Source organism: Excalfactoria chinensis, chromosome 2 (genome assembly GCF_039878825.1).
Source record: "Excalfactoria chinensis isolate bCotChi1 chromosome 2, bCotChi1.hap2, whole genome shotgun sequence".
NCBI lineage: Eukaryota > Metazoa > Chordata > Aves > Galliformes > Phasianidae > Excalfactoria > Excalfactoria chinensis.
In genome coordinates, this window is record NC_092826.1 from 46,401,471 (window position 1) to 46,418,783 (window position 17,313).

The following is a 17,313-nucleotide window of genomic DNA, read 5'->3' on the forward strand; positions in this document are numbered from 1 at the left end:
GGATACCCAGCTCATCCTCCTCCCACAGGAGGGGCCGGAGGGCGCGGCGAAGCGCTGTGGAGCCGTAAGGGCCCGCCCCACCGGCAGGAAACTCCCGCCGTTGCCTTACAAGGCCAAACGCGGCTCTGCCTCCGCCCCACGCGCCTTGGAATGCGGTGACCGCACCGCGCCGCACCAAGGCTGCGCTCAGCGCGGGGGGTGAGCGGGTAGAGAAAGGACTCTCGGATTTCAACAGGCCGCAGTGAGAGCGGCGAGACTCTGAGTGGGAGAGCGTCATGAGATCCCTTCGCTCTGTGTGGCGCTGCTGTGATTCGACGAGCCCCGCTGACTTCCTCCTCCTCCTCCTCCCCGTCGGAGATGGTCTCGCCCGCGCTTTCCTTCCTGTGCGCCGGCTGGGCGGCGGCCGCTCGCTGTCCGGAAGTGCCGCAGCCGCCGATTCGCATCGCCACGCTCTGACCCGGTCCTGCCGCCGCCGCCGCCAGGTGAGGCCGCAAGGGAATGAACGGGGGCTTCGGGCGGCCCGCGAGGAGTGGCTGGGAGCGGGGCCTGCCGCCAGGATGGGGGGCTGAGGCTGAAAGCGGAGCAGCGGAGCCTCCTGCCTCTATGGGTGTGCTGCTGTGGGCACGGCTAAGGGAGGAACGGCGGCCTCTGCCCCGCAGCCCTTCTCCGGCCGTTTGCTTGTCACTGTTGCGAGCTCGCGTAGCTATAAAAGCTTGGGATATCTGAAGGAGGCTGTCTTTGCTTTCTTGTGTATGTTTTGGAGTAATGATGGCTACAAGAAATCTGCTCGGGATAGTCTCCCGTAACGTTTGCATAGGTGAGCTTAAGGGGTGTAGGACGGAGAGTGGACAGTGAGGTGGGCTGAGAAGTGGCTGCCTGGAAGAGCTCAGAGGGCTGTGAGCAGCAGCACAGAGTGGTTGGAGGCCTGTAGCCACTGGTGTTCCCCAGGGGTTGGTGCTGGGTCTGGTCTTGTCTTTGGATGAGAAGGTTGCACTCTCATCGAGTTTGCTGATGACATGATGCTGAGAGGAGTGGCTGACACACCAGAAGGCTGTGCTGCCATTTAGCAAAGCACAACCTGATGAGGGTCAACAAGGGCGAGCCCAGAGTCCTATATCTGGAGAGGAATAACAGTATGCATCAGAACAAGTTGGGGGATGACCTGCTGGAAAGGAGCTCTGCAAAGTAGTACCTGCACATGCTGGTGGACAGTGGGTTGGCCATGAGCTAGCAGTACACCCTTGTGGACAAGAAGGCCGATGGAATCCTGGGGTTCAGTAACAAGAGCGTGGCCAGCAGGTTGATGGAAGTGATCCTTCCCCTCTGCTCTGCCCTAGTGAGGCCACATCTGGCGTGCCCTGTCCAGTCCTGGGCTTCTGTTCAAGAAAGACAGGGAATTTCTAGAGAGAGTCTGGCGGAAGGCCACAGGGATGATGAGGAGCCCGGAGCATCTTATGAGAAAAGGCTGAGAGCCCTGAGACTGTTCAGCCTGGAGAAAAAAGGGCTAAGGTGAATATTACCACTGCTTATAAGTATCTAAAGGGTGTGAGTCAAGTGGATGGTGCCAGGCTCTTCTTGGTAGTGCCCAGCACCAGGACAAGGGGCAGTGGGCACAAACTGGAATACAGGAACTTCCATCTGAACATAAGGAAAAATCTCCTTTACTGTAAGAGTGACAGAGCGCTGGAACAGGCTGCCCAGAGAGACTGTGCAGTCTCCTTCTCTGGAGGTATTTAAAACCCACCTGCTTGCTTTCCTGTGCAACCTGCTGTAAGGGAACCTGCTTTAATGCTGGTTTGGACTGAATGATCTCCACAGGTCCCTTCCAACTTCTATGATTCTGTGATTATTGTTTCTTTTGTGACATATCACTGTGGTTTTCACTCTACCTTGCAAGTGGAGAGTTTGTTCAGTCATGAAAATCAGGTATCACAGAAAGTTTTACAACCTATATAACAAGTGGTCAGGAATTCTTAGTCACAAAGAAAGCACTGAGGTGGCCTTCAAGACCAGGTGAGCTAACAAAGTGCTTTGGACGAGTGCAGTCTAGTCTGTGTGCAGCTTTGCCACAGAGCTGCTGTGGGGTGTGCGAAGCATTTCAGCTCTTCCAGACTTCCCCATAAGCTCTGAGAGCTGACAGGCTGTGCCTGATGCTGTAACCAGCTGCATGGATAGAACCTGGGAGCCAGTTTTGAGAATGACTTTTGAGCTTGATGACTGGCAGGAAGGTGGCTGTTATAGCCTAGTGTAATCTTGTTTTGACATAAGTGTTGTAATAAAAGTCAGCTCTAAGTCTTAAAAAGAGACTTTCTTAGTGACTGTGATTGGTTTTATTTTGAATGATAGGCATTCATCATCGTTATAAAGAAAATGTTGAAAATGCTGGGCTGTTTTCTGCAGCATAACTTTTGGTCAACAGATCCAGCCTCTCAACAGCCTCTCAACAGATCCAGCCTCTGTTACCATTAACTGTATGTCAAGTTTTATTATTGCCTGGCTCAAGCTATTTACTTGCTCAGCTTTATCTCCTTCTGGAGTTTATCTTTTCCCTAGAGGGAGGGAGGAGCATAAGATGACTTCCATTGTTTCTGTAGCTTATTATCCATTGCCTGCCTAAGCAAACGAATGTGCAAGCAGTACAGTGCTGCTACTGCCTCTCTGGACCAATGTCTGCAATGGACCGGCTTACTTAGGAAAACCTTTTACATGTGAAGAAAAGTTGATGAAAGTATCTTGTCTGAAGGACTTAAGCTCTTATATTAGAAGTTTCTCTGTTTCCAAAAGAAGGCCCAGACAGACTGATGTTCTGTATTAAACATGAAACCATGTGTGTCATGACTTGTGCTCTCCAGTGTGAAGTATTTCCATTCACTTTATCTACTGATATTCTTCTGTTTTCAGTCTGAACTTACCTCAATTCCAATAGTATCATTTACTTTATCTTTTATTTTTAATAAATGACCCAGTGAGTTTGTCAGATGAAGTCCTGTTCTCTCCTAGATTATTGAGTCTTGTGCTTGACTACAGGGGAGTCCTCATTCATTGCCATTCACTGCTGTACGCACAGAGATAACGCTGAGCACGAGCACTTGGAACCTTTTCCATCACAAGTTGATCTTTTTGGCTGGCTGAATTAGTGGCCTTGTTTTTTCTGAACGCGTTCCAATTTATCGCCCTGTTTCTAGTGGAATTTCCCAGAGCTGCACGCAGGTCTATTTCAGACACAGCTGCACCAATTCTAGGAGATGTTTCTTCATACACAGACTGACGCTCAGAAGTCTCTGAGAGCAAGAGTTGTGCTCTCTCTGTTCTCTGTGGCTGCCTCCCAAATTTAGTTTAGAGAAATTTAAGTACATAAGCACTTAAGTGCTGAAGCACATAAGTACAATGTGCTTTTTGATTACTTTTTGTAACTTTGAGCATATTGCCTGTACATTATTTCATAAAACAGTTACAGGTATCATTTAGCTCAGTGGCACTTACTGGTTATTCAGCATTCAATGGTAACTTGTATGGCTGTTTTTACTCAGGTAGCAAAGACTGAAGCTGCACACAACTCTTGACTGCAGCTTGAAAGCAAACTCCCTTTATTGTCAGCTGCCTTCACTGGTATCTAGATGTCAGGAGTTCATATTTATTTGCTGAAACATTGTTGGAGGCCAGGCGTTTCAGATAGCTTGCGGTCAGTGGATGTAATACAGAGAACCTCGGTGCTGCCGACTGATGCACAGTTGCATTTCATCAGCTATTTTTAGTTTTGGACATAATGGTTCATTTTACACGTCAGAAGGACGCAGTGTATCAACCTAAGGTTTAAAAGGGTGGAAGTATCAGAGGAGGCCAGTAACGCTCTTTGTAGTTGTGCGGGGAAGGACGTAACTATGGAATATCCTTTTCTGATCCAGACAGCTGGTACTGCATGCCATGTACCTGATACGAAACAAGGTAAAATGCCTTTCCTTAAATTAAAAAAAAAAAAGCAAAATCCAAAGGTAACTGCATTTTGTCTATGTAATAGATGGATTGACCGTGTAAGAGAGATGCTCTGCTTATTGTGCTACTTAGGGATGAAGTCGGTGTAGTGAGTTCGGTCTTGCTTTTCAGGAGTCTAGCAGGAAAATGTAGTAACTTGTGAGCAAAGTCCTTTAAGCCACCAGGACTGCATTGTGACTCTAATTAGAATTGCATTTCCAACAAGGTAATTATGAAAAGGAAGTTATAAAATCAGTACTTGGTGATACACTGTCACAAGAATGCCAGCATTCTGAAATCTATTAGAAGTGATGCTTAAATTCCTTCTCTCCCAGGACAACTGTTGCAAGTACTTTATATGAAGTCCAAAGTCAAGGAGGGGAGGTATCTGGTTAAGGTAAAACTTAGCTGTGTGGGTTATTTGCATTAAATAAACCTATAGTCTTTTGGATTGGGCATAATAAGGCCTAGATGTGTGCAGATCTCCTAGAAACAATAATAAACCAGGCTTATCTTATTCTGCTCTCTAGCAATATTGAGGTCTTTGTGTTCACTTCTCGGTGTGAGTAGCTTTTTCATATTTGTATTATCAGTAATAGCTGAGTGCTAGATGTGTATCTTCCCACCTAAATAGAAGCAATCAGCTTGAGAGCCTCACTTCTGCCCAGATGATACGAATGTACTCAGAGGCAAGCTACTACTTGTTAGCTTCTTCGTTTGACAGCTCAAGGGAGACAGTGACATTCATATACTTGTGGTAAATAGAACTGCTTGAAGATTTATACAAACACTGTAATGCTATTAAACGTTGATCATTTAAAAGAAACAATCTTTAGACTCGAACAATTATTATGTCATTAATTTCAAAAAGAAGAAAGTATCCTTGCGTTTGCATGCGTATTCTGTAATAGTTAAACTGTGTGAGGGAATAGCAATGTAGGGCTTTTGAACCAAGTCGGTATCCTTTTTCTAACATGATCCTCTTGCTCACTTGGAAAGAACTCCAATAGATTTGGCTTGGCTTATCTTTGTTCCAGCACCCTGACCCCAGTGTTGGTCAACAACCTTTCCAAAAACTGACCCAATCTTTCATCGGGGTCATTCAGTGTCACGAGACCGTACTGCTCCTTCCACAGCACTTATTAGAATAAAATAGTACTCGGACTCTAAAATACATTTTTGCCTTCTAAATGTTAGTTTATCTTGCTTGATATATTTAACTGCTGAATAACATGTTGAGGGTAGCAGACCCCATGTCCTTTGCTGTAGGTCAACTATGACTTGCTTTATTTACAATGTAGCATGCTGTTGATTTGAACTATTACCTCTCCAAGTCCTGAAATATCGCAGGACATAGTTGTATTGCTTCACTACAGTGTGGGTTTCAATTTTCCTTTATTCATCTCTCTCCTTTCAGTGTGATTTATTAAGAACAAATTTTGGTTGTGTTTTTTCCCTAGAGCCAACAGCCAACATGTCTAGCAAAAGGGCAAAGACGAAGACCACCAAGAAGCGCCCTCAGCGCGCCACGTCCAACGTGTTTGCCATGTTTGATCAGTCCCAGATTCAGGAATTCAAGGAGGCCTTCAACATGATTGATCAGAACAGGGATGGCTTCATTGACAAGGAGGACTTGCACGACATGCTGGCCTCCCTTGGTAATGCCTCACTTCTGTTTGCAGCTGCTAAACCTATTTGTGCTGTTGTAATGAGAACGCTGAGTTTGGGATAGCTTATGGGAGGTGTCCCAGTTTGTATTACGCTATTCAGGTGATTTTTATTTCCTTCCTTTGGTTCGAAAGCTAAAGCAGGAATCCTTCTGTTTATAGGAAAGAACCCAACGGATGAATACCTGGATGCCATGATGAACGAGGCTCCGGGCCCCATCAACTTCACAATGTTCCTCACGATGTTTGGTGAGAAGCTCAATGGCACTGATCCGGAAGATGTCATCAGGAATGCCTTTGCTTGCTTTGATGAAGAAGCAACAGGTATGGGGGTGAAATAAGTGTAGTGATAAACACTTGTGTTCATAGAAGCAGTGACCAGTTTTTACTATGAAATTTCTGATTTCAACAAGCTAAAAATGAGGCTGTGTTTCCTCAGCAGCTGAAATTACCTCGTTAAACACTGAAACACTTAAAATCCCAAACTTCTGTTCCTTCAGATTTGTTGTTCAAGGTGGAGGAAACGTTGTTTGAAAATTAAAACCATAATTTCCAACTTTTAACTTCAATTTAGCAGCAGCTTTTGTTAGGAGACTCATCCTTGTTTTGAAAGCTGGGATGCTTTTGTGAAAACCTTGCTCTCTGTTAACAACATGTATCCATATTCTCTCTGTTCACTGGCACTTAATGGAGAAGAAAATTAATTCAAGAGAAAGTTGGTAATTGGAGTGCTGATAAAAGAATGGAATCTCAGCTTATATGAGGCTGCTTGTTTAATAAACAGCACCAAAGTTGTGTTCTTTGTAACCTGTCTGGTGAATGTGAGTTTGTCCAGGCTTGACTTAATTGAATGCTTTAATTATTTGGCAGTTACAGTAATAGGCTTTAATGGCTTTGTTTTCATGTGGCAACAAAGATTAGGTTGTTTTGTTAAGAATTAGAAAGAAATTATCATCCAACTAGATAAAGATAAAATGGCAAAACTTTCTTGTTTTCCCCTTATATCACGTTGCAGGCTTTATTCAAGAAGACTACCTGCGGGAGCTGCTGACCACGATGGGAGACAGGTTCACAGATGAAGAGGTAGATGAGCTCTACAGAGAGGCACCCATCGACAAAAAGGGCAATTTCAACTACATCGAATTCACGCGCATCCTTAAACATGGAGCAAAAGACAAGGATGACTGAGCAAATCCTTGGACGCCTGCAGATTCTCTCTACTTTATACTTATGTATTTTTGAGGGGGGTTTTGTGGTAGAACTTGTTGCATGCATTTAGCTTTACAACTTCCACCTTTCTTAATGTATTTATCTATTCCAGGCCATTTAGGCACAACTGCACCTGTGTAATCAGACTGGAAGCGGGGAAAATATTGTAAGGAGAGGGAGTCAGGGACAAAGATAAGTGAACTTTGAAGTCCAGGAAAATAATCTCAATGTTTCTGGTTTAGCTGGATTTTTACATTTTTTTTGTAATAAATGGCATTTTGAAATAAAGATTGCTTATATAGATAAAGATACCTCATTCTTTTATCAAGAGAGAAATTTCTATCGTACATTCACAAATGCAAGTGTGTTAGTCGTATTTTATTTGCAGTTGCAAATCAAGCTGGAAAAGCTGATTCTTACGGTGCTTTGCTCTTTGTTGCGTAGTTATTGCTGAACATATTTCATATATGCTGATATTTCAAAATTCAGCTGTTTGAATGTTATCTTAGGTTTTTACAGTGGAATCTGACTGATGTGAGTAGTCAGCCAAAGACATGTTTAGAGAAGACTGTTACAATTGCCCGATAGCCAGCAGAATGCGTGTGGGATTCCCAAGGATCCTATTCCTTAGGATTCCTAGGAAATCTATGAGCCAGTGCTTGTGCTGACAGTAGTTAACAGCAATGCTTGTCCAGAAAGCCTACATAAAGCCTTATTGTTCTGCAGATTCATGCCTTTGAGAATGACAGCAAAGCAGTGCTGGGAATTAACTCGGCAAAGCCAGATCCACGATAAAGCCTTTTCACTTCCTAAATAATCATAAATTTTCTTCACTTACCCTGATACCAATAAACCAGCTTTCAGGCAAGCAAGATTCATTTAAACAGAAACAGGAGACTGACTTCAATACCAAGAAAACAGAGTTCATTCCCTCAGCTCTCCGAATGACCACATCCTTTTATTTGTCTCATTTTCTTGGCACCTTCAAGCTAAAAGGTGGAAGGGGAATTTTTCTTGCCAACATATTTACCAATCTTAGTTAAGATCTCTTATCAAAGCAACTATTCCCTGAGCTGTTTCACATTAATACTTAAACCACCCAAAAGGACAGGAACACTTTAGTCTAGGGGCTTGTAAAAGCTGGACCAGCACGAAATGCCCTGGGGTGTAAATGTTCATCCAGTTTCCTGTATTTATAATCAGTTTTTAACTACTGCTTTCCTACTTCTGTTTTCTCCTCTACCTGTCACTTTGCCTCAGTTTGTTTCTTCCTCCTACCCAGACCATGTGCTTCACTATTCTATCTTAGGGCGCCACAGCTGCCCTTTTCCTCAGAAGGTTGTCTTTATCACCTCCCTCCTCCAGAGAATGGTTGCTATGGCGTTTCTCCATGGAATGCCTGAAGGAATCTACCAACAGCTGGTTTATCTTCAGTTTTCTTTATTCCAGAAGGCAGCTTTGTGTCTTGTCACAGAGCAAGCCTTGAGATGAAGGAAATGTTGTATTGTTGAAATGTTGCTATGTAATAAATATCAAACTGAGAAGCAGTTAGGCTGTCACGTTAGACCACTTTTGTCATTGTATGTACATACAAGCAGCCTGCATTAAGGATAGACTTGTTTTTTTCCTCTGGCCAAATGATTCAGATCTGTTTTCTCCTCCTCTGTTAGAAACAGCAAGTCTCTGAGCCATTATTTTCCTCATTACGGTGTGTGGGTGTTGTGCTGTTGGCCAGTTCCTCTGATTAGGATGACCACGGGAGAACGTATTGTGAGGATACTCATTCAGGAAGGCGTGTTATTGAGGGAGAATTTCCAAGCATGCTCAAGTACTGACCATCCAAAGCCACATTTCCCTACATTCCTTGTATTACAGGAGGCCGGTCAACTTGCAACTGGGTGCAACATTCTTAACCGCTGGAAGGCCATGAACAAATCCAGCCAAGAACCCATATATGAGCATCAGATGCATTTGGTAGCTAGGCAGCAAGGAATGTTGAGACAGCTGAGGTTGCATGCCTAGGGCTGGAGGGATGTGTCATCAATAATCCGCTTCCAAAAATAAAAATAACTTTGGTCGTTGAAGCAGCTTAAGATTCTGATGACTTAAAGTTAATGTTTTGCAGTTAAAATCTTGGAATCGAATCATGTCTCCGTTGTGGCTCGTATATAATCTCTAGACTAAGCTTATCATAAAATATTATTTTCTTAGGCTGATGCACAGGATTAACGGTCCCAAATCTAATTTATGGTATCCTATGAAGCACTGTTGAAAAGCAGTGATTTCTTACATGGTCTGTTTACACTGTTCTAAGGCTGCATCCACAAGGGTCAAACAGAAGTTAAAGAGTGACAGCTGCATGAGAAAAAGCCAAAAAGGACTGCATGAAGTGCTGCCTGTGCTTGCTTTTCCTCCCCTCTGTTGCTGAGATACTTGTAATATGCAGCATTTTGACTGCTCAAGATATGCTTGTTTCTGTTATGATGCATCTAAGCAAGTAAGGCATGTATTAGCACAGTCATCACATAGCAAGCATTCACGAAACGAAGTCAGCTGAAAAGACTAGCTTAGCAACAGACTGATGTCACAGATGTAGTATACTTACACAGGGAGGTAAGGATCTGTTTCGCTACTGATCTAAGAACTATCTTTAGATTGCATTCTCGTTTCTAGGATCACTTGTGTACGTTAAGGAATGAAATGGGCCCCGTCCTGGAAGAGGCCTTTAATGATACTATGCTTTAGTATCCCACCCATTGCATTTGTTCTGAAAGCTGGAAAATACTTGAAATCTTGTAAAAATGTTTCTCATGTCCATGGCCTTTTCTTGTCAGTAATGTTACTGATGTATTATCTGATACATTCCTGGGGGGTTTCAAAAGGCAATGAACAGCTCTTACTACACTGAAGGCATTACGACAGTCCAAGTCCAAATAACGTGTGAGTAACAATGAAAGCAGAGGGAAGAACATTTTAGATAGCAGCCGTTAATCTGCCATTGGTATGGCTTGTGCGCTCATGCTCCTATTTTGGTGTGCTCACTTAATTTTGGCTCACATTTATTGACTCAAATAGAAATCGCTGTTTCCCTGACTTTTGATATTAGATTAGAAAACTTCTTGTTCCGAAGACTAGAAGTAGCAGCACATGGCTATCTTCCTGTTTGCTTCTCCAGTTCACAGGCCTGTACGAATTCCCAGCTCCCTGGGACTGCTTAGTTCTCCCTAGGAGCAAGCTCGGTTGCTGAGGGCAGACAAAGCACACGGCCTGCTGGGGCAGCACATCCTTTGGGAATCCCTGTGTTAAACCTTGTAAAAAGATAATTACTACTGTAAATACTAGAACCGGTTCTCTTCAGTGTTTTCATCAGCAATCTGGATGCAGGATTTGAATGCACACTAAGTTTATAGACAACACTTGAGGCTGGAGAGGCCTTGCAGAGAGATCTTGACAAATGGAAGGGCTGGACAATCGCCAACCATATGAAGTGCAACAAGAGCGAGTGTTGAACTTGCCAACTTAAGCCAAAGCACAGCTAGAACTGAGGTTGGCCACTAATGTAAAGGAGAACAATAAATGTTTTTATAAACACATAAACAGCAAGAAGAAGGCTAGGGAGAATCTCTGTCCCTTGCTGGATGCCGAGGGCAACTTGGTCACCAAGGCTTGGGATAAGGCTGAGGTGCTTAATGACTTCTTTGCCTCAGTCTTCAATAGTAAAACTTGCTATTCCCTGGGAACACAACCCCCTGCGCTGGTAGATGGGGATGGGGAACAGAATAGGCCCTGCATGATCCATGATAACAAGGTGACCAGCTTATTGGATGAGGTTAAGGCTGTCGACGTGGTCTACATGGACTTCAGTAAGGCCTTTGACAATGTCCTCCATAACATTCTCGTGGGGAAGCTGGCGGCCCATGGTCTGGATGGGCGTACGCTCTGCTGGGTGAAGCACTGGCTGGATGGCTGGGCCCAAAGAGTTGTGGTCAATGGAGCTGAATCCAGTTGGTGGCTGGTTACGGCTGCGTCCCCCAGGGCTCAGTGCTGGGACTGCTTCTGTTTAACATCTTCATTGATGATCTTGAGGAGCAGATTGAGTGCACCCTCAGTAAGTTTGCAGATGACACCAAGTTGGGAGGGAGTGTTGATCTGCCAGAAGGGAGAAGGGCACTACAGAGGGAGCTGGACAGACTGGATCAATGGGCCAAGGTTAACAGCATGAGTTTCAATAGGGCCAAGTGTTGGGTACTGCATTTTGGTCACAACATCCCCAGTCAACCCTACAGGCTTGGGGAGGTGTGGCTGGAAAGCTGCCTGATGGAAAGGGACCTTGGTGTGCTGATGGACAGTCAACTGAATATGAGCCAGCAGTGTGCCCAGGCAGCCAAGAAGGCCAGTGGCATTCTGGCTTGTATCAGGAATGGTGTGGTGAGCAGGACTAAGGAAGTCATCCTGCCCCTGTACTCGGCATTGGCGAGGCCTCACATTGAGTATTGTGTTCAGTTTTGGGCACCTCAGCAGAGAAACAACATGGAGGTACTGGAGCAGGACAGGGCAAGAGGAAATGGCCTCAAGCTGCACCAAGGTAAGTTTAGGTTGGACATTAGGAAACACTTCTTTACAGAAAGGGTAGTTAGGTACTGGACTGGGCTCCCCAGGGAGGTGGTTGAGTCACCGTCCCTGGATGTGTTTAAGAGCCGTTTGGATGTGGTGCTCAGGGATATGATTTAGCAGAGGGCTGTTAGGGTACTATGGTTAGGCTGCAGTTGGACTTGATCTTTACGGTCTTTTCCAACCTGAGTAATTCTATGATTCTAAGTGCTGGATTCTGTACGTCGGATGGGACAACAGAGGCAACCCTGTATATATACAGACTGGGGGTTGAGAGACTGAAGAGCAGCTTGGCAGAAAGGGATCTGGGGATTCAGGTTGATAAGAAGTTGAACAAGAGTCAGCAGTGTGCCCCAGAGGCCAAAAGGGCTGAAAGAGGTGCGTCAGACCCAGCACTGCCAGCTGGGAGAGGGATTGTCCTGCTGTGCATTGTGTTGAGCGGCCTCACCTCAAGCACGTGTGCAGCTTTGGGTGCCACAACATGAGGAGACCAAACTGTCAGGAAGTGCCCAAAGGAGGGCTACAAAAAGACTCTAGAAGGGAAATGTCTGTGTGGAGCAGCTGCGGTCCCCGGCTGTGCTCAGCGCAGAGCATTGGAGCTGAAGGAAGGCCTGATGGCAGCTTCGGCTCCTCACAGATAGCCGATAGGCAGCGACAGGGCCTGAGGGAACGGCACGGAGCTGTGCCAGGGGAGGGGCAGCTGGGGGTGAGAGAAAGGTGCTACACCAGAGGATGGTGGCTGCCCAGGGCTGTGGGCACTGCCTTTGGCTACCCGAGTTCAAGGCGTGTGTGGAGAATTCTCTCAGAAATAGGATCTGAATTCTGACTGCTCCTTTGTGACCCAGAAGTTAGACTCCATAATCCATGCAGGACCGTTCCAACTCGGGATACTCTTTTACCCCAGTAGCTCTAGCAGAAGATGTTTGCATATTCCTTGGAAGCATGAGATTCACAGCAGGATAGGAAATCAAAACGCCTCCTGGAAAATCCCAACAGCTGGCTATGCAGTCTCCTTTACCATATGGTGGTGATTCATTTCCTCTGTAAATCAGTGCTGTCCTTTGACCAAGCCTGAAGGGCAGTTACAAATACTACAGGATGAGGTAGGTGAAGCCTAACTTGAATATGGTCGCCTCAGGAAGCAGACAGCATGTGGCTGCAGCACCTCTTATAGCATTCTTGTCAGCTTCTCCACTTACTTTTGCAAAACTTGTTTAATCTCTAATTTGCAAGTTCCTTGTTTTGACAATTTTAAGGTATCGATATGTGCAACCTCACTAAATATTGAACTATTTTTGTTGTTATTTTGCTGGTGGTTTTCTTCTGGCTTGTGAAAGTTGCCGATTTCTCTCTTTGGGAGTTACAGTAAGTTACAGCCTTTGTCTAGCACTGGTGAGTGGGTGTACAATGAGGATGGCAAGCCTGATCTTAGTATTTGCTAAAACAGAGCTGGCATCAGACAGGAGTAACTTGAGCCTTGATTTTGCATTGTATCTAACAGGTATATGTGATTTGTTTTTCCCCCTCTGTGACATTCCTTTCCCTTAGTTGTGAGCTAATCACCTCTAAAGCAACAGGTCTTACACTGTCAACACATTATCAGCCCACAAGAAACACACTGACTTTGAAACTGGAGAACCAGCCAACAAAGCTTTATAAGCATCAGCTAATAAGAAAGCTGATAACAGTTTACTTTTTATGGCAAACAGCCGACTAAACGCGCTCCTTCTTGTTTTCTGGGTGTTTTAAAATACCACTCCAGGCCTCTGGCCAAGCACTGAACAAATTTCATTTTCTTCCTTATTTGTACATGCAGTTCGTCAAATAGACACGCGCTGATTTAACGTGAGAAGCCACATAGGCATGTGCTTTGGTTTAGCAGAAGCCATTACACGTGTCTGAAAGACTGGAGGTGTCAATCTCTTCCCACTGATACCTCAACAACACTTGTTTATTTTTTGCATTTCATGTACAGACATTGTGGAATCGTGGTGTCTGGCAATACTTCTATTGAAAGCAAGTGCAGAAGGGTGTAGGGGAAGCACAAGTATGTGGCTAAATTATTGCATCTTGCCAGCTGGGATAAACAAAACAAGGGGCGTACAGAAGAAAAAGCAATACAGAGAATTCTTTGTCATAGAGGTAAGAAGGGATAACCATCTAGCAGGCATCACAGCCCAAGTTGTATTTTTCCCCTATTGCTTATATATGGACTTGGACTTGTGAATGTAAAACTGGCAGTGAGTTCAGTTCTGCTGAGTTCAGTCCCTCCACATTCCATCAGCTGCACTTCAGTCCTCACTCATGCAGTGAACAACAGCTGCACTCTTAACTTTTTTTCCCTGTTTTACAACTCTAAACAAAGACTGACTGCATTTCATATATGTTCCATTACATTTCTCTGCTTTGTCCTTCGCCTTGGTATAACACTGTCATATGATGCTCTTCAGAGTTTCCATTCTCACCTTCTCCTACTGGATTCACTGGAAAGTACCAGAAAATCAAAACAGAGCTATTTCTCATTTACATTATGAAGAAATAACACATATTATCATAGAATCATAGAATCACCAAGGTTGGAAAAGACCTAAAAGATCATCCAGTCCAACCATTCATCTATTACCAATAGCTCCCACTAAACCATGCCCCTCAACAGCATATTCTCTGAGAGCCTCTATTTTTCCTGCACCAGAACGTGCAGTGATGCAGGGAACACCTGGGAAAGCAGTCACGCACCATTTTTATTCATGAGGTCTCTGAAAACAGGGAATAAATACCTAGAAACTGACTAGAAGCCTTGCTGTGAAGCTCCCTGAGAGATCCAAGCAAAGTCACGCATTCAGATTCCCTTCGTTTAAAACATCTCAAATGTTTTCCCTTGGGATCACAGCACAGGATCTATTTCTGGAGAAATTTCAGAACAATTCTGGGACACTCCGACTGCCACGAGAACTACCATCACTCTGACCAATACAGCACTGCACTGGGAACAGCTTCACACCAGCTGGAATCAGGGAAAGGACAGAAAGGGAACGATGGACGAGCCAAAATACCAGGTGAAGGAACCTAGTCAAAAGGCATTTGTTAAATGACTGTATTGACCTATAACTGCCTTAGATCAAAATTTGTGTTTACTCTTTGCATTTCACATAAAAAAAGGCGTAGCTTTGCAAAAGAATCCCAAAACACTCATAAAGGATATTGTGGATGCTAAATTTATGTCAGTTCAAGGTTTGCGTACTAGGCAGGCTCAACACATCGATCATCAAGGGCTACTAAAGAGCACATCTGGCTCAGGGCGTCTTACTTCCCCACCTGCCAAAAATAGCAGAAGATGGGAAAGGGTTCAGGGAGGATATCATATACTTCCTCAGTTCTTTGCTAAATATCCACATATGAGCATCGTTTCTGGCCTTCCCCTGAACATAGGCTAAAGCCACCCCATGCTCTCTCCCCTCCATAGAGAAGACTGTAGGGAAAACAAAACCAAAACAAACAAATGAACTGATAATTCCAATTGTCAGAGGGGAGGGGGAAAAAAAAAGAGGCATGGGATGATGGTTAGAACAGAAAACAAAAGGAACAATAACAATAATAAAGAGAAAAGTCTTTCCAGAGACCTTGTGGGGAGACCTCGCAATGTCTATCGTTAATTGAAGGCACTCAAGGAAATAGTAAATGCATCCCAGTGGTGCTCCACTTCGATATAGGAAGAAGCAGAAGAGCACACAGCTGCAGGGCTTTGCCCTCCCCTCTTGGGGGGACAATTTTGACTTGCCAAAAAACTCAGGTTGAAACTCAGATGATCTTGTTTAACTTCAGCTTCATGGCTTTCACCCTCTTAGGAGGCAGCAAAGCCTGAATGCCAAACAAAACTCCAGCCTGAGCAGTACTAACAAGCTTGCTCTGATGTTACGTATGGCCAAATGCAGGTCCCATCCTACCCTTGCAGCAGGCACTGAGGGACGCGGTCAGTGGGCATGGTGGGGATGGGCTGATGGTTGGAATAGATGATCTTAGAGGTCTCTTCCAACCTTAAGGCTTCTATGATTTTATGGTTCTAGGGAAGACCGAAGCTTCTGCAGTGAGCCAGCACAGCTGTTCCTGTCACATTCAAGTTCAAGAAAGGGTTAATTAATTCCTCTCCTGCGTGCTTCCCTGGGAAATTATGCGGCACTGGGAACTAAACAAGCTGCTGCCATACGTTTTTGGAGGAGGAGGCGTAAGGGCTTCTTCCTCTGCAGCCCACAGACACTCGCTGTTTGAGAGCAAAGCTCAGCGCTAAGCGGCGCTGCTCCTCGGGGCCGCGCTCGGCTACACCGCCATCCTCCCATCACCAACCCTGCTACCTCAAACCTGACGGCAGGCCTGATGGCGGCTGCGGCTCCTCACAGGGAGCGGAGGGGCAGCGCTGAGCTCTGCTCTGTGTGACAGCGACAGGGCCCGAGGGAACGGCATGGAGCTGTGCCAGGGGAGGGGCGGCTGGGGGTCGGGGACAGGAGCTGCACCAGAGGGTGGTGGGCATGGAACGGGATGCACAGGGTCCTGAGTGCCGGAGTTCAAGGAGTGTTTGGATAATGCTTTCAGGCATAGAGGTTGAATTTTGAATGGTCCTGGGTGAATCCAGGGCTTGGACTCCATGTTCTTTGTGGTCCCCTTCCAATCTGGGACATTCTGTGATTCTGATGATTCATAGTCAGAAAAAAATGCCCCTGGCTGAGCCACATGCTCCAAAAACAGCCTGTAAGGCAGAAGGGGGTGCATCACAGCCACTCTGACACGCTGCTCCAGCAACAGCCTGGCATGTGCAGTCACAGCATACAGCAGTCCTTGTTGCATGAGGATACCATAAACTGACGAACAAAAGCTTTGGGAGAGCGAGAGGCAGCCAGTTCAATCACGACGCTCATCTCATACTGAGCGAGTGGAAATACCTTATCTGTTCCCACATCTTCCAAAGTGAAACACTGGGAACAACATACGGCCTGACAGGTTTCATGTAACGCCTTTTTAATAGAACAAAACAGCCAATGCAGAGCAGTACGCTTGCAACACTGGCTCAGTTTAACACAACTGATGGCAGGATTTTAGATTAAGATATGAAATAACTATTTTCATAATTGAATTTCAACACACGGTTCAGTTGTTCAAGATTATTGCGGAACTTCTTCCTTATATCCAATCCAAGTCTCTCCTCTCTTAGTTGGAAACCATTTCCCCTTGTCCACTCACAACAGACCCCGGTAAAGAGTGCATCTCCTTCTTTCTCATAGCTCCCTTCAGGTATTAACTTCAACACGTACAGTGCCCAAACTTAACCCAGCGACATTAAATGCAATGGAAAACTTCAGAGAAACCTGTTCTTTTTCTCCCCACTTTTCCTTTTTACTTACCATTTACTCAAACACTGACTGTATACCGGCAAAGCTGACAAGAATAGGAAGAGGGATAAAGGAGCGGCAAGCTGACAGCGCAGCTCCCCAAACTGACAACGTCACTAACTTTTAAGTCTTAAAACAACGGCGTTGTTCGAGCACCTGCATGGACCTCAAACCCTCAGGATAAGCGCCGTGCTTAGGGAGATTTCAAACCCAGAGAAGCGCCTGACTCGGTCTTGAAGCCGCTCTCAGTGTGAGCCGGCACACCACCATGCAGCCACCACGGAACCCCCAGCCACCTCCTACCCCGGCCGCCCCCGACCCGGAACGCGGCGCCCCGCCCCGGCCGCACCACCGCGCCGCTCCCGGGGGGGGTATGGTCGGCTGTGGGGCCGCCCCGAGGCGGCCGCCCCGCTGCCTGCCGTCGCTCTGGCAACTCTGCCGCTCCGCGCTCTCCCCAAGCGGCCCCACAGCCC

At 45.6% G+C, this 17,313-nt stretch overlaps 1 protein-coding gene across 2 annotated transcripts; it reads left to right on the forward strand.

Moving 5' to 3' along the window:
- Window positions 1-344: 344 nt before the first annotated feature.
- On the forward strand, window positions 345-7,155 carry LOC140247860 (myosin regulatory light chain 2, smooth muscle minor isoform). 2 transcript variants are annotated; one of them, XM_072328065.1, is made up of 4 exons: window positions 345-482; window positions 5,433-5,630; window positions 5,802-5,963; window positions 6,655-7,155. In XM_072328065.1, the coding sequence occupies exons 2-4, from the start codon at window positions 5,447-5,449 to the stop codon at window positions 6,825-6,827; spliced, it is 519 nt and encodes a 172-aa protein (XP_072184166.1). In that variant the 5' UTR covers window positions 345-482; window positions 5,433-5,446; the 3' UTR covers window positions 6,828-7,155. The 2 variants fall into 2 exon arrangements, with proteins under 2 accessions (XP_072184166.1, XP_072184167.1); XM_072328066.1 differs by having other exon boundaries at window positions 370-477; window positions 5,431-5,630.
- Window positions 7,156-17,313: the final 10,158 nt, after the last annotated feature.

Coding starts and splice junctions, on each gene's coding strand:
- LOC140247860 (XM_072328065.1), top strand. CDS start 5,447: ATGTCTAGCAAAAGGGCAAAGACGAAGACCACCAAGAAGCGCCCTCAG. Junction 5,631..5,801: donor CGACATGCTGGCCTCCCTTG/GTAATGCCTCAC, acceptor TTCTGTTTATAG/GAAAGAACCCAACGGATGAA. Junction 5,964..6,654: donor CTTTGATGAAGAAGCAACAG/GTATGGGGGTGA, acceptor ATCACGTTGCAG/GCTTTATTCAAGAAGACTAC.